The 24,191-nt window shown below is 40.2% G+C and overlaps 1 protein-coding gene across 1 annotated transcript in view; it reads right to left on the bottom strand.

The window, feature by feature from the left end:
• The window catches only part of MACF1 (microtubule actin crosslinking factor 1), a 370,629-nt gene that overhangs the window by 47,270 nt on the left and 299,168 nt on the right, over positions 1-24,191 (bottom strand). Inside the window, 12 exon segments of the mRNA XM_078145466.1 lie at positions 1,663-1,866; positions 2,529-2,747; positions 3,266-3,373; positions 5,383-5,502; positions 7,340-7,546; positions 10,645-10,886; positions 11,419-11,503; positions 11,992-12,318; positions 13,434-13,593; positions 18,692-18,858; positions 22,372-22,542; positions 22,806-22,967. Coding sequence (XP_078001592.1) covers positions 1,663-1,866; positions 2,529-2,747; positions 3,266-3,373; positions 5,383-5,502; positions 7,340-7,546; positions 10,645-10,886; positions 11,419-11,503; positions 11,992-12,318; positions 13,434-13,593; positions 18,692-18,858; positions 22,372-22,542; positions 22,806-22,967 — 2,172 coding nt within the window.

Genomic DNA, 24,191 nt, shown 5'->3' with positions numbered 1-24,191 from the left:
AGCTTAGCTCGTCACTGTTCTAGATAACCTCAGGGCACTACCACGGTTTTCCTACACCTAATCATGCGACAAGAAAGAGATGAGAGACTATGAAACTGACAGGAACCAGTGGACCCACAGTGCAGATGATGGCTGCATGCATAGCTTAAGTATTCACAAGCCAGAAACCCTGTCAGAAGTGTGTAAATCTCAACATGCTAGAAGAGTGGAGATTAAAAACAAAAACCCTTACATGCAAAGTAATAACTCTGTGTGTGTCTACACAGAGAAGGAAAAAATGGGTGACTGGGGAGATGGAAATGATAAGCACCTTGACAACCTTAAAGTGCTATAGTTTCCTGTCTAATTATTGTTACCAATGCCAAGTTCATTCATCTAGACTATTCCAATGAGTCTAAAGATCCTCCCCATAGGGACTCGGCAACCCTAAGGTTCTCAATCAATATAACAGATCTTATTTTATAACTACATCTAGGGTCCCTGGCAGGAGGCTACAACAGAACTTTCTGAGAGGGAAATGGTTTCCCACCCCTCCACACCTCTAAATGGCTCCCCCAACCCCAAGCCCAACTCTACTGTTCAAGTCACATAGTGCTTTGTACTTCCCATTCTCTGTAAAAGGGGAAAAAAACCCAAATTTTCTCTGGATACCCCCTTCTCAAGGTAATTAATTCTCTCTATTTTTGGTATTAAGTATATCACCTATGGGAGTGGGAACCTTACCTCTGAAATCTGTAATGGAGGGCGCAGTCAACACAACAATGAAATGTGACGATGTGGGGGAGACAGGAGGCAGGCAGCAACAACACACAGTAACACATTCCACAATGTGAGTGAGAGATGGGACGGAAGGTGGGGGAAAAACTTGAGTAAGTACAAATACCAACCAAGAGAACTGAGTAAACGCAGGAATAAAATGCCCAGACATGACAAAAATGTCACTAACAGTCATTATATTAGTTGAAAAGTATGTAGTTACATGCTTTAAACTCAAGTCTCCATGGGGCACATGCTTTCTGACCTCTCCCACTCTGGATTCCCCTCTCTACCCTCACACTACCATCCTAGTCTTGTAGGTTCCTGCTTCTGTCAGAACAGAACAGCTGAGGACAGTCCTTGAAAAAAAGATTCATATGCTCCCATTCTAGAACCAGATTCAACATACTTTCTAGGAATCGACACTGACTTTGAAGGTTTACAAAACTGAGTCTTACATAGTCATACCCTGCTGAAAGGGGCAGGATGGTGTCCTGATGTGGAGGCAGACAACCTAGGTTCAAACCCTAACCCTGCTACTCATCACCTCTAAGACCCTGAAAAGAATCTCTGAACCTTCTGGGTCTAAGTTTTCCTGTTTGTACAATCAAAGAGTTGAACTAGATCTGACTCTAAATCCTATGGGATGTCATCAAGAGAACAACAAACACCCATCACAAAACCCTGACACCTGCCATAAAATACTGTCCCATGCGAAGTATATCAAGAGCCATTGAACAGAACACAGATATTCCAAGACTTTCTGGTCTTTTTATATCTGTAATCAGTACACTGGGCTCGACATTTCTGCACCTCACCTCCAGAGCACAGCTGTTTAAGCCACTGCTTGCTTATTCATAGTCAAATAAAGCCACAGGTTCTCCAAGGCCCAGGAAAGTCACATACCTGAGCTGACTGCGAGATAGCCTCATCCAGGGCCAGTGCGCGCCGGCGCACCTCCTCCTTGATTCTGGCATAGGTCGCCTCTGCTGTCTGGTACTTCTCTTGCACCATTTCACCTTCATCAGGGTTCAGCTCCTTCAGCTGTGGGCCGATCTTCAGTAACTTATCAATGTGAGGCTTGTGCTCAGCAATGGATTCCCTCAGTTGCTATGCCAGAGAACAGAACTAGCTGATTGAGACTGAAATGGTCTGAGTATTTCCACTGCAAGCTTCTTACTTAATGGTGTGCTCTGAACAGGCCCCACACATCCTAAGATTCCAGGGAATCTCATATTCCAAGGGCTGTAAGAGCTGATTCAGCTCCACTTCCCTCATTCTTTCCTCTTTCCATTGTCCCCTGGGCCCATATTCCATGCAAAACACACCAAAAGGGGATGTAGGCACAAACTATGCCTGCAGCTAACTTGCGCAGGTTAAACCCTTCAGCTCACAGTGAAGCAGGGGTGTGGGTGCTGGCCAGTCAGAGGGGAGGCCGAGTGAAAAGCAAACGAGCATGAATGGGCTCAGGCATTCTTAGGAAAGACTCAGCTGAGTCATTCCATCCCTTCTTCAGGTGGCTTTCCCCTAGATTCTCCCACGTCCCCAGTGCCTGATGTTCTAAACTCGGCTCTCATGCAAAGGATGTTGTTGGCACAAAGATTGTTTTTGGCAAAGCTGTTCATGTAAATCTAAACTTCCTAAGTTATTTTTATGGATGAGGCATTAAGATGACTGAGATTATCACTTCATAGCTACTTAAAACAGACTGCTGAGTTCATTTTCAGTGACAGAAATTTAAAAACAAACTCTTAACTTGCCAGCCTTCTTACCCTCATTTCCTCCTGTTGCTGCTTGAGCTGTTCGTGATCAATGGCAGGTGGAGGTAACTGTGCTATCAGGGCCTGTGTTTCCTCGATCCATGGGCTGAGCTCCTCATATGTTTCCCAAAACTGGTTCACCAAAACCTGGGCACGCTCCAGGCGGGCATAGCGCTCTGAGTTGAGCTGGCTAACGGCCTCATATTGCTGAACCAAAGACTCTGTTTTCTCCTACCATCAAGAAAAAATAAGGTGATATTAAATGCTATCACAACTCTGGTCTGAAAATCTAAGATCAACATGGTACTACTAATTTTGCAGGTTTGTCATGAGGTAAAAAGTACTTTGCAAACTCTAATGCACCATTAAAACACATCATTATCACCATCAGAACTGCTCTATTTGTTAGCTTCTGAAACAAGATGTAGGCTTGGAAAGGTTAGCTCTGCTGGTTAGAAAGCAACAGAACTACTGGGACAAGGTAGTGAATACCTTCCCTCTATGAGCCAGATAGCTTTATACACAGATAGGTGTAGTCTATGGCCAGACTCACAACTTGGTCAGTGATTCCACAAGTGTGTGCTATGAGAGATAAAAATCAGAGGAGAGGATATATATGGATAGTGTGAGATTTAAGAAAATAAGAAAAGCAGGAAAGTATCTTTAAAAGTACCATTTCATAGGGGGTACGTCTAATCTTCCAAAAGCTAGGCCCTCTGAATATACTTGTGTGTAATGAAATAACTTACTTGTAATATTGCTTTCTGCTCTTCCCCACAGGTTCCAAAAATATCACTACGTTGACTAAAAAGCTCATCCATAGAATCTTTGTGCCGAATGATATCAATGGAGAAAGCCTTTGAAAAGGAAAATTCTATTTAGCAAAGAAATAAGGGAAGACAAGTTTTCCATGAGGTGGGGCAACATAGCAGAAAGAATACTGTATTTCTAGTCAGATGACATGAGTTCAAATCCCTGCCCTGCTACTTAATTCCTGTGCAAACCTGAGAAAATACCAGCTCTTCGCTAGGTTTTAGTTTCTTCCTGTGATGCTCTGATTCTTAACTCTGAACTTGCAGTGGGTCAGCACTGGTAGCTTTAGTCTAGTTTAGATACCTATGATGATTACGACTGCTGAAAATCTTAAATTTTCTTTTATCAGAGGACTTAGCAGCCAACATAGCACTTACAACTTATTAAGCAGAAAGACTGAGATCCCCCTCTATCATTTTAAAAACGTCATCTGAGTCAGTATGCCAAAGACCCACAATTACATGGGGGTGGGAACTCTCCACCCATCTAGCATTTATAATCTTGATACAGTTGCCTGAAGCTCATCAAAATTGAATGATGTGCCCTTGGTCACTCAGCTAATAAGTATGCAAAGTCATATTGAACCCAGATCTCCTAGTATTCTAACCACAATACCTTTCATTTCAGGTTGGAGTTTTTAAAGTAGCAAAGTAGGTACCCTTGCTACAATAGATTCAAAGTCAGTTAACTCCTAATATAAGTGCATTTTGGGGGTACACATACAAAAACAGCAACTAGTAGCAGTGGCAGGAATACTTAAAAGTTCAATGAAAATATGCCTTTTACTTGTGGCTTGAACCTATACTTTAATTGACATAGCGAACTCCCAAAGAGCAAACTCCTGGCTGTGCAGATGACCCTTTCTTCTTCAACCTGCAGAGAGTGGCCCAAGCCATTATGTGTCTGAGGGGTGATTGGAATCCAGGGCTTTCTGACTCCACTATGTCACAGCCTCTTCTATGTCACTGTTATTAAGTTAAATTTTAGGAAACACTTCTAATGTAAGAATGTACTTACTGAATCCGATCAATAACCAGCTTTTGTTTGCTCTGTGTTTTAACTGAAAAATAAATTCCTTTCCTGCTGAATTTCTGCCAAGAAACTACCAACCACTGACTATAAACATGTTTGCTGTTTCACAAACCAGAAATTCCTCTCCTTCCTCTAGAATCTCCAGCACTAATTCTTGGCCTGCTACCATGCCAGTGGATCATTTTATTTAATTCAGGCTAATTATCTGCAGTACTTACTGGGTTCAGTTTGGAGTACTGCATGTGCTCTGAAGACCTTGATAAACAGGAAAAGGTGACCAATATGGTGAAAGGCCTCAAGTTACTGTCATAAAAGAATTATCTGAAGGAACAGGGGTGAGAAAACTCAGGGAGGACATGATAGCTCTCTGAAGGGCAGTCATTGAGAAGAGAGATTCTATTAGTTCTGGTCAGCCCTAGAAGGCACAAGGCACAAGGAATGATAGATGGGAGCTGCAGGAAGGGAGCTATAGATCTAATGTAAGGTAAAACTTGCTAACACAGCTGTCTAAAAGCAATAGAGGTTGCCTTCCTCTCCAGAGATCTTCAAGAAAAGCCCAAATGACCACATGCCATGCATACTGTAAGGAAGACTTTTGTTCCTATGTGAGTTGCACTAGATGGCCTCTGGGTCTCTGAGATACTTTGAAAACCGCTGCTGGACATTATGTATTAATTCCTCACTCTAAATTCAACTGGATTATTAGGGCAGCTAGGGTGGCACAGTGGACAGAATACTGAACTCAAGAGTCACAAGACTGTAGTTCCAATCCAGCTTCAGATATTTACTAGTTGTACGAACCTCGGCAATCACTTAATCTCTCTTGGCCTCAGTTTCTTCATCTGTAAAGTAGGTATAATAACAGCATCTACCTCACACAGCTGTTGTGAGGATCAAATAAGATACTACGTGTAAAGTGCTTTGCAAACCTTCGAGTGCTATATAAACACTAGTGATTATCAATTGCTATTATTATCGTTACTTTTGTTAAAACACACCTGTATGTGACCATTACACTTACCTTCTGAACTTGTAGCTGTGCAGTGGTCTGATCTTGCTCCAGGCGGATTGCACCAAGAGCCATCAACTTCCGTTTGGTTTCAGCCACCCAGGCTAATTCTGCATCAGCAGCTTGCTCATACTATCAGATGAATGGGAAAACGAACACATTACTATAAACTAGGGTCCACTCTCTAATGCTTCAAATTCACCTAATATAGAAAGGTCCCTAACTTGTGCTAATAGAGCCTCCTTTCCCCTCTGTAGAGTCTCCCTCCCCACCTCCAGAATGTAACTCCCCCCTTTATAACACCATTCCTTTGGTCACTAACTGCCTTATGTAATACTGTTGAACTTAATATCCTATTTCTGTGGAAGCAATTAATGAACTTTGTAGGAATAAGCCTATATGGATTTATGTGATAGAGCAAATGAATATGAGTACATAGCTGAAAACAGCACTCACCACAAAAGAGAATTCAAACACACAAGAAGTGACTAGTTCTGCTAACCCCTCTCTGTACCCAGACTGTAAACCATAAGAGTTTTAAACAAGTATTTTACAGCGAGTTTAACTGGTGGTATGTTTCCTGCTCGCTGTAGGTGACCTGGGGACATTTATTCAGCCAGGAAACCCAGCAGCTCCAGAGGAGGCTGTTAAACTGCAGAAAAGTCATGCTGGTTATGCTAACGTGTCGTCAAAGCCCCAGGAACCAAAGCAATAATAGATTGCTTGAGAGCTGTTGCTTTGCAAACTTTAATGAATATATATTACATGTATTTGTATATGTTAATGACATATCTTAATATTTACCATATATTAATAAAAGGAACATGTTATTAATATGAAGATATATATAAAATATATACATATAAATATCTCCTGCATTAAGTTATTCTTATCTAGACTGGACCTATGCTTCCTCTTCATTTTCAAATCTGACAAGCTGCCTGTACAAATATTTAAAGACAAAGAAACCTTTCCCTAAGCAAGCAAGAGAGTAATTTACTTTTCATATATGGTTGAGGGGATGAATATCAACCTCCAGATGACACGTGAGCAAATGCAGATAATTAAAATGACTCAATCTGGATAAAGTTCACGCCTTCCATGTGCCTGTCTTAGATGCATCTGGGCAGGCCTGAGATGGCTGGGCCAAGATAAACCTAGCAAATGACTCTCAATTAAAGAAGTATCCTTATCAATGTATAAAGCTGATGGAAAGCATATGTACTGCCTACCTCACAATGTTGTTGAAGCTCAGAAAGAAATAATGCAAACTCACAATACTCTGTAAATTTTAAAGTGTCGTACAAATGTTGGCTCTTATGTAATCCCTCTTTAACAGGTTTTAAGGCACATGGCAGCTCTATGTCAAACGACACTTAGACAAAGGAAAAGTAAGTTACCATTTTTCTAAGAAAGCCAGGAAATGGGCTGTTCCCCTTCCTGAGCTAGCTTTGCTTTGTAAAAGTGACTGACACACGTAATGAGTGGGTTGGTCTAGCTCTCCTTCAAGCATCAAAGGTCTACAATCTATGATTTGGCAGAAATTATAGCTGTTTGCTTCCTTCCCTAGTCTGTCCAATTCTAAGAGAGTTTATTATTTCAGACAAAAATAAGGAAGTATTTAGGCTACAACTGGGGGCTACAGGTTACCTACTATAAAGCACTGTTCACCAGCTTGGCAGTGCTATAATTAGGAAAGGGCCTCCTTTCCATACACTTCTCCTTTATGTTCTTCCATCAAGGGCCCAATTATCCCCCAACTACTCCCTCAGCCTTGGTACATTCTCCCGAATCCTCACTCAGTTGCTCCCTAGTACTGAGACATGCCCACAGGATTCTATTTGGCTTGATCCTGTGATTCCTGTTCTTGAAACTGTGTTTTTATTCACCCCACTGGCCATGCCTTCCCACATAGAGCATCCCCCTCATGCGCCAGAGACAGAGTCTAGATGTTGAGTACATTCAATACCTGTTGTGACCTCTGGATAGCTGCATCGATTTCATCCACTCTCTGCCCAATGGTGTCACTGACCAGTTTGTACTGGTCATTGGCATCGGAGACTAATTTATCCAGCCCCTCCCGGGCTCGCCAGGGCACCAGCTCCAAGAGGGCCCGGCTCACCTCATTCACTGTGTCCAACACTAGCCTGTGCTCCATGACCTCCTTCTTCAGCTCCTAGCAAAGGAAGAGAGGTTTTCAGGCCACACAAATTTTCAGGCTAAATAAAACATAATTAACAGCTACCTTGGGGGGGGGGGGTAAGTGCCATCTCTGTCACATATCCCAAAAGGGTTCTGACCTCTTTCCTTCGGTTACTTTTTTCCTATTGCAAAATGTTCAGTATAGTCCCAACCTGATTTTCTGCCTAGCTGCTACATGTTGGAAGTGTTTCTGAATCATCCTATCTTTGGGTAAAAACTGTTTGCTATATATCCTCTTCCTTTTAATTTATTTTTAAAAATAAGGAACAATATAACCCCTTTTTAAAAAATTACTCAAATCCTCCGTCTTATATTTAATAAGGTAGAATCAAACAAATCAACCAGAAACTACCAAGCAAAGAAATGCTTTTGTTCTGTGCCCTTTCCCAGGCTAGCCCCATCTAACAGTTTTGGCCCCTTTCTTCTTTAAAAAAATCATGCAGTTGTTATCAGTGTACATACAGTTCTGGTTCTGCTGAAGTTGCTCTCAAAAACCTCTGTGGGTCTTTTAAAATTTATTCTTTGCTTTATATAATTTTAAAATTTACTCAACAATCATTGATGAACGGCAAATCAAAGTCTTGGGAAATGCTTTAGTTTCACTTAGATTTTCATGGTTTTGTGAAGCACAAGGTGGCGTTTTCACTTTAGTAACCTAAGAGGTACACACATTGATGTATCTGCTCCCTGCCACCAGCAGTAGCAGCAGCTAGCACTTTTATAGTGCCTGTTATGTGTCAAGTACTGTACTAAGTACTTCACAAATACTATCTCATTTGGTCCCCACAACCACCCTGCTATTATTAACCCCATTTTACAGATCAGGAAACCAAGGCCAACAGGGTTAAGTGACTTGCCCAGGGTTCCATAGCTAATAAATGTCTGAGACCAGATTTGAACTCAGATCTTGCTGACTCTAAGCCCATCACTCTATCCACTTTGCCATCGAGCTGCCTCTAAATCACTACACATCCAAACCATTTCATCAGTTGCCGTGTGCCAAAAATTCACTGCCTGGGGATCAACCTTCTCGTAATGATTTTCTCTTTAAAATTAGCCAGAGGGGCGGCTGGGTGGCGCGCAGTGGATAGAGCACCGGCCCTGAAGTCAGGGAGACCTGAGTTCAAATCCGGCCTCAGACCAAACACTTGACACTTAACTAGTTGTGTGATCCTGGGCAAGTCACTTAACCCCAACTGCCTAAAAAAACTAAAACAAAACAAAACAAAAAACTACATAAAATTACCTAGGGTTTTCCCTTGGATGATGGGCACAGAGTCCCAGAACCATACTTAAAGTCTTTACACCTTGGCAGGACTTGAATAAGCTTGTATTCCATTTGCGTAACTTTTGAGAAGTCAAAGTTGTATCCAGGCCATCTTTCAATGTTACCTATCAGGCCAGCTTTTCATCTTTTTTTAGATCCTGAATCTGTTCTTCCTATGCATTACATTTCTAGGCTTTAGTTCATTTGTAAATCTGACAAGCATGACACCTCTTGTCTTCTTTCTTTTTTAAAAAAAATTCTGAATTTAAGTAAAAACCAAATAAAATGAACATGTCAACATACAATATAGAACAGAAGACTGCTTGAAAATGTCAATCTTTGTGTAGAGCTTAATTTCTTTTAAATTACATAATAAAATGCTCTAAATCACTAATAATTAGAGAAAGTCTCTGAAATGGTTCTGAGGTAGCATCACATAACCATCAGATTGGCTAAGTCACTAAGATGACAGAAAAAGAAAATGACAGATGCTGGAGGGGATGTAGGAAAACAAGTACACTAATGTACTGCTGATGGAGCTGTGAGCTAGCCTAACCATTCTGGAGAACAATCTGGATTATACTCAAACTGACTAATATATCCAAACCTGATCCAGAGATCCGCATCTTACTGCAAGTCAAAGACAGAAAGAAAGGTCCCAATAAAGAACAAAAGATTCCTGGTGACATTTTCTTGCAGTGAAAAAGAACAAGAAACAAAGTGGATGCCCATGGAGCAGGGAATGACTAAGGAAACTGTGGTACTGGAGTGTAATGCAGGATCACAAAACAGTAGGAAACCATGACTATGAAGAATACCGGGAGGCATGAAAAGACCTACATGAATCGATACAGAATAAATACTCAGAGATGGGAAAAGAATATACACAATGACAACAGTATAAACGGAAAGAGCAGCAACAACCGAAATCACAACAGAACACTCTTGTTAAATGATCAAGGCTGGCTCTGAGAATGTACCTCCCTTCGTGCTTTACAGAAGTGGGAATTATGGGCAGCTGATGGCAACTTAGCATACAGAGCACGGGTCCTGGAATCAGGAAGACCTGAGTTCCAATTCAGCCTCAGACACACTTACTAGTTGTGTGACCCTGGGCAAGTCATTTAACTGCTTCCTGCCTCATTTTCCTCTCTTCAAAATGGAGCTAATAGCCTCACCTACCACTCAGGCTGCCGTGAGGATTACATGAGGTAGTATTTGTAAAGTGCTTTCCAAACTTTAGGCACTATGCAAATGCTAGCTATTATTACTATGAAAGTGGAACACAACACAAAGTCAGACTTGATTAATGTATTTTATTTAAATGATTATTTTCTTTCTTTTCTCTTTATTCCTCATTCTTTATAATAAAGAATACCTCTCAGGTGGGGGAGGGCAAAGGCATGTGTTGGGAAATGAAGGTGACGTAAAAAGAAAAGATTTCAATAAAAATTTTTAAATGGTTGTTGGATGAATGAATGACTCTTAAAAATAAGCAAATTCCTAGGGATACTGAATATAATTTCTTTCCTATAAAGGCTTCTTCAGGCAGTAAGATTTGCTTTGCCTATCATATGCCTTGTATTAAGTTCAAAGGGCTTACTAATGAAATCTGTTTCCCATGACACAAGGAGGATATGGAAGGTCTCCATTGTGTGGAAGAAGAAACTATGGAAACATTTTTGATTTTGATCCAAGGTCACAGAGCTGAGAAGTGGTATCATTGAGTTTGAACCCAAGTACTGACTTCCTGCCAGGCACAAAATAGAGAGATTTCATTTCTCACGCTGTAACATGTGGCTCACCTTCTGTCTTTGTTGAAACTGAGGAATCTGCTCCCCCTTAGGAGACTGTCCTCCACTGTCCGTCAGCTCTTCTTCTACCTTACTTAGCCAACCTGTTAACTCGTCATGAGTGGCCTGGAACTTAGTGGCGAGTTGGCGGGCCTGTTCTAATGTTCTCAAGGCCTTAGAACTACTGACGGTAAGGTCAGCATAGCGGGTCTTGATCCCGTCCAGCTTCTCCTGGATGAGGAGCACCTCCTCCCCTGTGGGGAAAAGCACAGAGTGCAGTAAATCATTTCTATCTAAGAGGGGGATCTTGTCTACTCTCTTTTGGCAATTAAAGCACAACCACAGATTTATAACCTCTTAATAGTGCACCTCCCCCCGTTCCTTTAAACTTGGACTAAAGGTTTTTTTCCTATGCTTGAAAAAAATGTGTCATTTTTGAGAATGCTAAAATAAGAGAAAGAAGTCTTCTTCTTATACACTTTTCGAATTCCACAGAATGATGACATTCCACATCCTTAGCTTAGGAAGAAAAAAGAAACCCAACACAGTCAATCTTCATCTAGAAGCAGATGTGAGACAACAAAGTCTTTCAGTGTCCCCAGAGACTTAACAGGAAATAGGAACACAGGGTCAACAGCCTCCCTGGAGCAGCTTGTAATATGATCAGCAGGGACTAAGCTTCTCATACACAGAAAGGGAACTGGCTCCCACAGATCATCTAATTGACTGGGCATGTGAGTGACCTAAGGACTAGGCAAGTAGTCAGAGCTGCTCATTTCATGATACCTGTTGTTTGTTTCAGAAGAGCCTGTCCATTCTTAATAGCTTGATCTACATTCTTTTTCCTGTTAACAATCTCTTCATTTAAAGCCTGAAAAGAAAAAAAAATAGCATTTTAATATTTCTGTCAAAGGGCTTCTAATGGCATAGAAAGGGATGTAAAGCAGAGGTAAGACTGAGACCAACTGCAGGGTTAGCAGACATATTGTTAATGAAGATCAGATAAAACATGGGGACTATTTATCTCACTTTCCTCAGCTGTTATTTTCATTAATTACTGCATCCCTTCCCCATCCCCCTTTTTAAAAGTCTCCTGGACACATAGCTAACTCTGCCATTGTATGTCTTAATGGGTAGCTGACTTTTTAAAAAAAGATAAACATATAAGTATTTTAAAATCTGTGCAATCCTAGAATAGTGTTAGCCTAATGTGCCATATACTTGGTAAGGTTTTTTTGCAATCTTTGAGGCATCCTAGAGTTGATTAAAATGTAAATGACAAAAGGAAGAGGACAAATAAGAATTAGAAAGAATGAGATCATTCAGTAACATAATAAATAGGATGGAAAACATGAATACCAGGTGGTCAGCATGCTGCTTCTGTAGGACATCCTGTCTGTAATCCTTTACGAAGACCGAGCTAAGCTTGTCCTCAGCCTCAGCCAACCAGTTGAGCACCTCCACCTCATCCTCCCCAAATAGCCTGGCATTAGCTACAGCCTGTTCAAGCAGGGCTGCTTTTCGACAGCACCAGTCCTGAACCTCACTGTAACGGGACTGTAAGGCCTCTAGCCTGTCAGCCAGGCCACCTTGCTCAGCTGGACAGGTCAGGGAGGAGAGGGACTGCCCAACTCTGACTGCCTGCTGCACATCAGATGCTCGGCTCTCTATTTCTTCTTCCAGAGCCTGAAAACCCGGAGTGGAAAAAATGAACAACAGAAACAAAATGAGGGGAAAAAAAATTCAAGAAATTAAAGTATACACAAAACAATGAAAAACCAATGACAAAACAAATGAAAATAATAATCCACCCTCTGAAGGGCACAAATAATAAGAAATACTCATGAACAACAGAAGAGGTTTTTGTGACGGTAGCCTGTCAAACTCCATTACTTTTATCTAAGACTTGTTTATTTTACCTCAGCTTTATCCCTGGTATCCATCCACCACCTCTGCTTTATTCTTATGGTCATCACTATGGTACAAAGTCTCATTATCACCCCTCTTGCTTATTTTACTAGCCTCTCGACAGGTTTTCCTGCCTCTACTTGTTTCCAATTCTAATCCATCCTTCACAACGGTATCAGATTAACTTTCTTTATGTATAGATTGATCAAAATGTTCTATTCAAAACCCTGCTCTCCATTACCTACTGGATAAAATTTACTCTAGCCATTAATATGGTTCCAACATATCTCTCTAGCCATATCTTATTACTTTGCTCCACACATTTGATGCTTCAGCCAAACTGGACCCTTTCCCCTGAAAACAACATGCACTTTCCTACCTTCATACTTCTGCCACGCCCTATGCTTGAGTGTAACCCTCCTCCCCACCTCCAATTGCTGAAATCCTAACCATCTTTTGAAATCTCAAGCTTAAATGCTACCTCTTTCTTAATGCCCAAATAAGAAGTTGTCTCTATTTGGACTTCATAGAGGTACAAACAAAAGTTCTAAGGTACTTTTCAGTTCAACTCTGTGTTCTACTTCTGTGTGTATCACATCTTCTAACTATATTATAAGGCTCCAGAGGGCAAGGTCCACATTTTAAAAAATCTTTTTATTGCCCCTCAATCCCTAAGCACAGTGCTCTACCCATAGCAGATACTTAAATGTTTGATGAATAAATTTAAAAGATGTGAGATCTCACTCAATACAAGAATGATTTTAAATATTTTAAATAAACCTGAGGGAAAAAAAAATAAGGTCCTATGGAGAGGTGCTAAATGCTACTGGATAGATTACTTGTTTCTAAGATTTCCGATTCCCAGCTCAGTGTCCATTATAGACACTTCCTACCTTGTGGCGCACAATCTGCTGCTGGATTTTGGCAGTCTGGGTGCCGACTGGCTCTGAATTGGCAAGTTTCTTCTCAGTCACAGATAAGAAGTCAGAAACAGGCTCAGCTGTTTCATGGAATTGTTTTGCCAGAACCAGGATATCCTCCAGCTGTTTTTGCCTACAAAGAAGGTGCTATGTCAGAAGATCCAACCAACCTGTACAACATTACTAGCTCCTTCAGTTCCAAAATATCAAGTGCAGTACACTGTGTGAGTGAGCACACGATATTGTGGGCAATTTATAAATAGTTGTTGAAATGAACTCAAATATACAGCAGATCTGGTCTTTACCAGACACTTTACCAGAGTCTTTACATGTCTCTCACAATGAAGAGAAAATAGAATTATAACTTATGTTTATATATAACAACCTTAATGTTTTAAAAAAATTTTCACATCAATTATCTTAGTAGTGTTTCACAACATCCTTGACAGAAGGGGCCAGGTCTGTGATTTCCACTTTATAGGTAAGGAGGGCTGAAACTCAAGATGATGTGATCTTTCTGCCCAAGGGCATACACATAGCTAGTGGCTGGAGGGCCCTTCTAAGTAAAGTCCAGAGCTCATTTTACGGCACGGGGCATGCATATTCTCCTGGTCTCACAACATGATACTGTGGCATCCACTGGAATACTGTCACACTTCAAGAACCCATGATTTTGCCACTATGGGCACTCTGTACTGAGGCAGATCACAACTCCTTTATGTCATACCAGGCTCATGAGCTATAACAGCCCAGACAGTTTCATCAACCTGAGAGTAATCTTGATGAACTCAGCTAAACTGATCCTCATATGACACAGAATACAGTCTATCACTTAGATCATATCCAGGACTTTTTATTTTGGTAGGAAAGACAAGAGATTTTGCTTCACTGACATGCCTTCAGAATCAAGGCTCCCTCTCATGCCTCAAGTATATGAGAACTAAAAAGTCAAGAAATGTTTGAAATCATCAGATAGGACTTCTATCTCCTCTCCGTATGCTAGCATATAAAACTTCTTCCTAGCCCTGAAAATTATTTTTAAAAACACCAAAACATGTTTGCACTGCATGTGAAATACCTAGTCTGGGACACTGAAAATATATAAATCTGGCAACTGTAATAAATCAGTAATTTAATTAGTAAAAATTAGTAAATGGTACAATCTTTACCATCTCTGAATCTAGTTTGTTTTTTAAAACGAATTTTCTAATAATTCTTGAATTTAGAAACACAAATGTACTTCTGAAAACTCTCACTTCTATTACTGCTTACTTCTTTAAGTAATATAGCTGGGTGAATTCTTCAACTTTTACTTGGTCCAGCAGTTATTAGTTCTGCCAAATCTTCCCAATTCTCTGACATGTGTAAAAGTCAACCAACTCTAGTAAAATTTAGTGGGGTTTTTGTTGTTATTGTTCTTTGTTCTGGTTTTTTTTTTTTGAATGGCAGACTGCCCCACAAAGGTGCCCAGGCACAGAGATCTTAATTCTGTAACTCCTTAGCTATGATTAACAATCAGCTTTTTTTCTAATCAGGACAGGGGTGGAGACATGAAGGAGAACTTGTTGCTGTTTGCTCAGTATGGGTTTTTTCTTATCTCTTTCAAGGAGGAGTTAAACGTTTGCAAAACAGAGGAAAGGCAGACAAATGCCAGAGAACTGTAGTAACACTACCATACTCCCTTCCCACTAGGAGGCAAGTCTTCAAGCAACTTGTCTAAGGCTGGATTTGAACTCAGGTCCTCCTGACTCCAGAGCCAGCAGCACTCTACTTTGCCACCTAGCTGCCATTTAGGAAATGGACTAATTAGAATACAAACAAATAGGGTAGTAAGAGGACTTGAAAACAGGAATCAAGTAAAAGAACTGGAGATATTTATCTTAGAATAATAATAGCTAGCATTTATATAGCTCTTTAATGTCTACAAAGTGCTTTACAAACATTATTTCATTTTATCCTCATAAGTAAGTAGGTAATAATGGCCCCATTTTACAGCTGAGGAAACCAAGGCAGAAAGAGATTAAGTGGCTTGCCCAGAATCATACAGCTCATTAAGTGTCTGGGGTCATATTTGAACTCGGGTCTTCCTGATTCAGGAAGACGTCCTCTTCTCTGAGCCAGAGAAAAAGAGAATTAAGAGTGTCATGAGAAGCTTTCTTCTTCTACTACACAGAAGAGTTAGACTTGTTTTGCTTGGTTTCATTAGGCAGAACTAGCACCAAGCTACAAGGAGGTAAATTTCTGCTCACTATTGAAAAACTTGTTGACAATGTCTAAAAATGGAATGGAATGGGTTGGGATTATGATACAGCTATTCAGTCTGAGATTGGTGACTACCTGTCCAGGATATTGTTGATGTGATTCATGAATCATGCAAGGGGAAACCAAGGCCTTTAAAGTCCTTTCTCATACTAAGGCTCTATGACCTGGTTTCCTGGCCCTGCAGTGTAGAAAGCAGCAAAATTAAGACCTTCGGGGAGGAGGGTTGTCAGGACAGGCGGCTGGGCAGGCAACCTACCAGAAGTGACCCAAGAGGGGAAATGGAAAATCTAAAAGGGACATGCCTTCCTATCTTCCCTTTCACTACACAATGGATCACCTAAACAAAGAGGCAGATGTGGAGGAGTGGAAAGAGAAACAGACTTGAAGCTTGGACACCTGGGCTCTAGTTCTGGTTCTGCCATTTACTAGGTGGGCTGCCTTGGGGGCAGCCTCAGTTCCCTCATCTTCAAAATGGGAGTAACCCCCTTTCTCAGTAGGTTGTTGTGAGCAAAGTGGTTTGTGTACCTTCAAGTACTACTAAGGTAGGGAACTCCTATCAATACAGATGGGAAATTCTTCTGTAGCAGAGTCGGTCAGAATGCTGGACCTGGATTCAGAAAGAACTTGGCTTGAGTCCTGTGTCCAGACAATCACAAGCACATTAGTGTCTGTGTGCCTCAGTTTTCTCATCTGTCATGTCCCTTCCAGTTCTAAGGCCAGGAGCCCATCTAATAGTTATAGTTGCCTGGGACTTGCCCAGAATCACATAGGCTGGCTGAGGCTTATGTGCCCAGGGCTCCCGACTCTCTGTGTTGCCTCTCTATACATGATTAACAATATTAACAGTGAATGAGTCGCCAAGAACAGGTTAAACTGGGCCCATCTGTTTAAGAAGGTAGGAATGGAAAGATTTCAATTAACAAATTAACAATTAATTGATAATGAACAAAAGTGAAAATGAACAGTGGTTTTTTTTGCTTTCAAATTTTAAGCTCGAGTTATCTGGAAAATTCATGTATTCAGGTCAGCTTATTCTCTGACAATGACAGCAAAATGTGGTTACGGTATTTTTTTTGACTATAGCAAAACAATACATCCCAAGTCAAATTTCTGAATCTCAGTATCTTCTCAGAATTCTCAACATGCAACACTGAAATTTCCATATTAAACAAAGTTCCTGCTGGCACCCCACTTTTCTTTAGTACCATTAGTTTGTTTCTTTTTTTCCAGAGTCAAAGAACATTAGAGCTGGAAGAGGCTTAGAGGGCATCCAATTCCCTTATTTTACAGAAGAGGAGACTGAGGCCCAGAGAGATGAAAGGATTTGCCTAAAGGACACAGACACCAGGGACAAGAATCTTAGCAATGCTCTTTCATCATTCTCATGCAGTTTTTCAATAAATTTTGGCATAACAGTATCATGACACATTCTTAATGTTATGATTAAGTGATACAGAACAACAACTTAGTGCTCACGACCAGGTATTAAGGCCTGTCTTATAGAAAAGAGACTAGATTTTTTTCCCTCCTTGCTTAGGCTGAGAAGGCAGAACTAGGATTCAAAGATGGAAACTACAGGAAGGTAATTCTAGCTACTTCTGGGATGTGGGGAAGGTGGCAAGTTCCTAAAATCCTGGTCTTCTATTTCCCTTACAACATTCACTTCATCTAGTATATTGGGGCAAAAAGGAAGGCTAAAGTTAGAACCAATCAAATATACAATGTTATCATCCTATAGTAACTCTAATTAGCTTTTAATGAAAAAGCATCTAAATTTGGAATGGTACAAGCTTGCAAGTTGTTGTTATTCAGTTGATTCAGTCATATCCAACTCTTTGTGACCCCGTTTGGCATTTTCCTGGCAAAGATTTACCAAGTTTGCCATTTCCTTCTCCAACTCATTTTACAGATGAGGAAACTGAGGCAAACAGGATTAAGTGACTTGCTTAGGATCACACAGCTACTAAGTATCTGAGGCTACATTTGAACTCAGGTCTCCCTGACTCCAGGCCCAGCAATCTCCACTGATCACAAATTACCCACTCCAATACACACAATGATTTTATCTCTGTGTAGAAAAAGAACTGCTTCCATATACTGCCTGTAGTGTGGCCATCTGTTAATAAAGGAAACACCAGAGCAAAGAGTTCATATAGCTCCTTAAAGTTCCTGCCTCCTCCTCAAGGCAGTAGAGTAGCTGTTCCTACTTACAGAAATAATTCTAGTCCAAAGCAGTAGGCATATAAGAGGAGAAAAATTTTCAGGCTATTTTAGCTCATTTCAAAAGAATTATTCTTTTAAAAATAAAGGGAAAAGGCTATTTCAAAAACTTGGCGGGTAGGAGGAGAGAAAATGGGGAACATCTTGGCCAGATTCTTTTAAATATCCTCCCACCACTTGATATGCAACAGAATAATCCTATTAGAGCAGTGTTTCTAATGTAGAAATTAAATAGATTATCTCTACCACACCTAAACTTCAAGCAGATCAGCTGGAGCCCATTACATGTCAGTTCCCATTCATTAGAATATTTAAAACTCATGATGCTTCTTTGTAATAATCATCACATTACAGCATCTTTGACACAAATTCAGGGCCATTTATTTCAATATCGTATACTGGATTTCTAACACTGGTTACGTGTGACGGGGATAATAGAAGCACCTTATAAGGAGGGTTGCTGATCTTATTTTTTTTTTTGCTTTTTTTTGGTGAGGCAATTGGGGTTAAGTAACTTGCCCAGGGTCACACAGCTGGTGTCAAGTGGCTGGATTTGAACTCAGGTCCTCCTGACTCCAAGGCCGGAGTGCTATCTACTATGCCACCTAACTGCCCCTATAGGGTTGCTGATCTTATTGAAACATAAACTGACCCATATTATGTCCAGTCAGAAGTTTAAGTTAAGTGAACAGAAAAACAAAGTATCTTGTCCTCCCCTGCTCCCATTCCTCTGTTCCCTCTGACTTTACCTGGCTGTTGCCTTGCTTAATAGTTCAGTCCATCTCCTTCCCAGACTGTCCAGCTGGCTCATGATCTTCTCTCTATCAGCCAACTCAGCAGACTGAGCAATCCTTTCCCCTTCTGCCTGAAGCATGTCCACAGTGGCTTTTCGATCGTCCAGGAGCCGCTGGAGCAGCTATTACACACATTTTGTTTTTTTCCAAGGAAAAAAAAAGTCACAGAGCTGTCAGGAAAGGTATCTCTCAGCCTGAAAAAACACCAACCTCTAAGCTCACATCAGACCCCAACAGCGCAAGTGAGATACTAGAATGATTTTTTATCTTGAACTCAAGATAATGGGACATGCCAAATCACAGAATGTTAGAGCCAAAAAAGACAAATCATCTAGTGTAGTCCAATACAGGCATACCTTGTTTTATTGCGCCTTGCTTCATTAAGCTTCACAAAAATTTCATTTTTTAAAAAACAAATTGAAGATTTGTTGGCAACCCTGCATCAAGCAAGTCTCTCGGTGCCATTTTTCTAACAGCATGCATTCATATCATGACTGTGTCACATTCTGGTAATTCTTGCATTAATTCAAACCTTTTCATTATTATTATATCTGTTATGGTGATCTGTGATCAGTGATTTTTGGTGTTACAATCGTAACTGTTTTGGGGTGCCATGAACCATGCCCATATAAGACAAATGTTGTGTGTGTTCTGACTGCATCACTGACTCACTGTTCCCATCTCTCTTCCTCTCCTCGGGCCTCCCTATTTCCTGAGACACAAAAATATTGAAGAATACTATCTAAACTTAGTTGAGAAAGCAGTGGCAGGGTTTGAAATGACTGACTCCAATTTTGAAAGAAGTTCCACTATGGGTAAAATGCAATCAAATACCGTCGCATACTTCTGAGAAATCTTTCATTAAAGGAAGTCAAGCGATACAGCAAACTTCACTGTTGTCTTATTTTAAGAAATTGATACAGCCACCCCAACCTTCACCAACCACCACCTTGATCAATCAGCAGCCATCAATACCGAGGCAAGAACTTCCACCAGCAAAAAGATCATGACTTGCTGAAGGCTGGTGTTTAGCAATAAAGTATTTTAAAATTAAGGTATGTATATCTTTTTTAGATACATTATTGCATACCTAGTAGACTACAATACAGTGTAAACATAACTTTTATATGTACTAGAAGACCAAAAAATGTATATGATTTGCTTTATTTCGATATTTGCTTTATTGTAGTGGTCTGGAACAAACCCTGCAAAATCTTGGAAGTATGCCCATATTATCCAAATTAATTTTTAGCCATGGAATACTTTGGGAGCTGATTCAATGAAATCCAACAAACATTTATTAAACACCTCATGTCTGCAAAGCATTGTGCTAGGTGCCGTGGATACAAAAAAAAAAAAAAGAAACAAAAAGAAAAAAAAGAAAAAATTCCTGTGTTCAGTGCCTTATTTCCTATAGGGAAGATAAAACATTTATGTAGGTAAATAAATGTCGGACAATTGAAGGTGGGAAAAAATAATAATTGGGGGAACTAGAAAAGGCTTTCCATAGGAGGTGGCACTTGAGTTGAAACGTGAAGGAAATTAAGGATTCTAAGAAGCAAAGTTCAGGAAGGAAGGTGTGCATTTTAGGCCCCAGGGACAACTCTATAAAGGGCAGGAGGTAAGAAATGGAATGCTGAGATTATGGAACTCTGATTAGGCTAGCTGCCTAGAAGGCAGAGTACAGGAAAGTGAGCAATGTGAAATAAATGTGGAAGGGAAGACTACAGACAGATTGTGATAGGTTTTAAAGAGCAATTAAGGAGTTTCTATTTTATGCCAGAGGCAATAGAAAGTCACTGGAGTTTCTTCAGCAGAGGAGTCAAACTACTGAATCCATGCTTTAGGAAGATGATTTTGGCAGCTGTGAAAGATGGTTTGGAGAAGGGAAAGGAGAAAGGCATGCAAACCAATAAGGAAACTACTAAAGCAGTCCAGAAGTGAGGTGATGAGGATCTGAACTTGAGTGGTGGCCATGTGAGCAGAGAGAAGGGACAGATAAGAAGAGATGTTGTGCAGACAAACCTGATGAGACTTGGCAAGGAACTGAAGGTATGGAACAAAGAGTCAAAGATGACTCTTCTGTTTGTGAACCTGGGTGACTAGAAGGTTGGTAGGTGCTCTTAAGAGAAACAATTAAGTTTGGAAGAGAGATGGATTAGGGGAATGGGAGAGAGAGAGAAAGATGAGGTCCTGAACATAGTGAGCTTGAGATAATGATGGGATATTCATGTGGAAAGGTCCAATGGGTGGTTGGTAATGCAAAACTGAAGGTTAGGAGACAGATTTGGATTGATACATAGATTTGGGAGTAGTCTGCATAGGGATGATAATTGAACCCATGGAAACTTATGAGATCAATAAAAGATTAGCTTTAGAGAGAGGAGAGGACGGAATATAGAACCTTAGTAGATGACCATGACTGGGGAGGGCTATGGGTAATGACTAAGCAAAGGAAACTGAAAAGGTTCAATCCAACAATTAGAAGGAGAACCACGAAAGAGCAGTGTGATAAAAGCCAAGGGAAGAGAAAAATAGGCAGAGGGTGGAGCTGGTCAATATTGTGAAAAGCTGTAGAGGGGTCAAGAAGGATGAAGATTGGGAAAAGACCATCAGATTTAATAGTTAAAAGTTATATACCTTGGAGACTATATTTCAAACATACTAAAGACACCAAAATAAATGCTGGATCAAGAGGGTTTGGGAGTATGGAATATCCCTGGGGAATGCAGGAGTAGTTAGGGAAATTTTAGAGCAAAATAAGCCTATCCACATACCTAAAAAATGCATAATGTAATAATTATTTTTGTTACATCACACTTAAAATTTTAGAAGGAAAAATACTAACACTGAAACTTCCTCATGTAACAACAACTCACGTTATATAGAACACCAAGATTCTGCAAAACAAGGTTTGGAAAATGCTGATCTTGACCAATCTCCTCCTTTAAAACTAGGTAACTTGAAGTACAGTGGGGAATGGACTCACCCAAGTCACATAGGGAGCCCTTGGCAGACTAAGAATTTGAAACTTTTCCCAACTCCCAGGATGGACACCTTTCCATTATACCTAGCTATCTATCTCCAAGCAAGGGATAATTCCAGTCTTGAAAAAATTTTTCATCTTCCTTTCAATGATCTGTTCTACATATATGATGAGTAGTTAAAGATAAAAGAGCAGAGACTTTTATCATGTGAATATTTAGCATAGCTACTAAGATATACTCAGACACATATAAAGTTAACTACGCCACAACTGAAATAGACAATTCTTAGACAATACATTTATTGATACCTTTCCCAGTAAACTGTGACTGGCCTTCTAATACACCCAGACACCTGTCTTTTTTTTTTAAACATAATACCATAGATTAAGTATTGAAATAGGGAATATGACTAATAACAGAGGTCTCTAGTACAATAGAATAGGATGAAGCCATTTTAGCTGCTGAATGCCAGCCACAAAGATTAAAATACACCCATGAAATCACAGCTCCTGTTTTCCTTTCTACACCACTACAAATGAATTATGAATTTATTCAAAGCTACCAGCTGTGCTCTCAAAATGCATACAACTGTATGGCCTTCTACTCCCTAGCACTGTCATGGTTCATTGTTCCAACGTTCTCACTTACCTTCTGTTCTTGGATCTGGGCTTTCACCACTTTATACTCAGAAGATGGAGGCTTCTGATTGGCTATAAGATCCTCTGTGTCTGCCAACCAACTGAGCAATGGCTCCAAGGCATCCTGAAACTTCCCACAATGCAACAGGGCCTCCTGTAGTTGTGCAGTTCTCTGTGCTACCTGGATTGTGTGTACATTAAGTCAGGTCAATAGAAAGATCTTGATTTCAATTGCAACATTTCAATTGTAAATCCTGGCTCTCCTCCCCCACAAGTAATCCTTGTTGTTAATAGCCTGTCTTTCAACCATTTAACTTGGGGCTATATCTTAAAAGGAGAATCTGGATTCCAGTTATTCATTTTCTGGTGCTACTGCTTCCAGAAGGTGCTCTTTGTTCACAGACCACAGGACTGTCAGTCTCCTCTTTGTCCTCAATCACTCACCTTTTTATTCAGTGTGTTCCATCGAGCATTGATCTCTTCCATGTCATGTTCCAAGCCTTGCACATCACAGTTTTTCCCTGCACTCTGGATCAAGCCCTGGCCGAGTCCATTCACCTGCTGAAGTTTCATCTGAAGGGGATCAACTTGCTCTTTCTGAAACATCTAGACAATGAACAAATCAAAGACAATCGGATTGGGTGAAAAGGGCTAAGCTCTACTATAACATAACAGCTAAAATTAATCCCTTTCAGAAGGTTCAGAATGTAATGATGATGCAGGACAAATCAGAAAACAAATCAGAAGAGAGAAGACATTTACATGGGAAACTCAAAACTAGTGAAGAAGACTAAGTCACATGCTTTTTCAAGAATCTTGGCTCTACCATATTATTAGTTCTGTGACCATAGATAAACCACTTCCCTTACAAAATTAAATATAATTTATACCAGAACTGAAAAGCTCTGAATATTGTTTTAGCTGACCAAACTGATCACTATGCACACAAATCTCTGATCAGTGACTTCACTGAACCTGTTTCTCCATCTGTAAAATGGGATAATACTACAAGGTGTGAGGAAAGTGCTTTGTAAACCGTCAAGTACTACAGAAATGTGAGAGATTATTATTTTGAGCTATTATATTTCAACACATGTATGCACAGAATCATGGAATCCCTGAACTAGAAAGGACCCCAGAGGCCATCTAACACAACTTATACAGGCATAGGAGTGTCCTCTATAATATCTCCAATAAGTAGTCCTCCAGCCTTTGCTCTTCTAAAGGGAGATTATTAACCCTTAAGGCAGCCTATTGCACTTTTATATAAATTTAAAAATATTAAGTATAGGTTGATCTTTTTGCAAGCAGAGAACAGAAGTCTAGACCCCCTAGAAGCAACAATTCATTCAGGGAAGTTACTGACACCTAGCTATCCTTTGGTCTTTACTTCAAGAAGTTCCATACTGCTTAATTATTAAAGCTAAAGGTATATGGAATAGAAAACTATCACCCTTACAATTTCACAAAATTTAGTGTGATTTATATCAACAATGAAAAAGAAGGATGGAGTCAAAAGGCTGGAACTTAAGAGAAAGATAACACAGAGTTGTTTTAGCTGACGAAAAGCTAACCACCACATTTGTAACTCTTTGATCAATGACATGACTGGTTGGAGCACACTGTTAATGAAGCTAACATCCAAGGCAGAATATCCATACAGACTCCTGTCCATGGCCACAACTTGAATCCCTACCCAATCTCAGTCTATAATATTAAAAATGCATGGCCTTGGGATAGTTGTCAGTAGCTAAGGGTGGAAAGGGCTATAAAAATCCCAAGTTATTAAAACAAAGCTGAGTAAGTCAATAACATATCTTTTGTACAAGA

This window comes from Phascolarctos cinereus, unplaced genomic scaffold, assembly GCF_003287225.1.
Source record: "Phascolarctos cinereus isolate Bilbo 61053 unplaced genomic scaffold, phaCin_HiC Scaffold_726;HRSCAF=1367, whole genome shotgun sequence".
NCBI classification, from domain to species: Eukaryota; Metazoa; Chordata; class Mammalia; order Diprotodontia; family Phascolarctidae; genus Phascolarctos; species Phascolarctos cinereus.
Note: the sequence above shows the minus strand (reverse complement) of the source record. Positions and strands in the feature narration are given on the sequence as shown.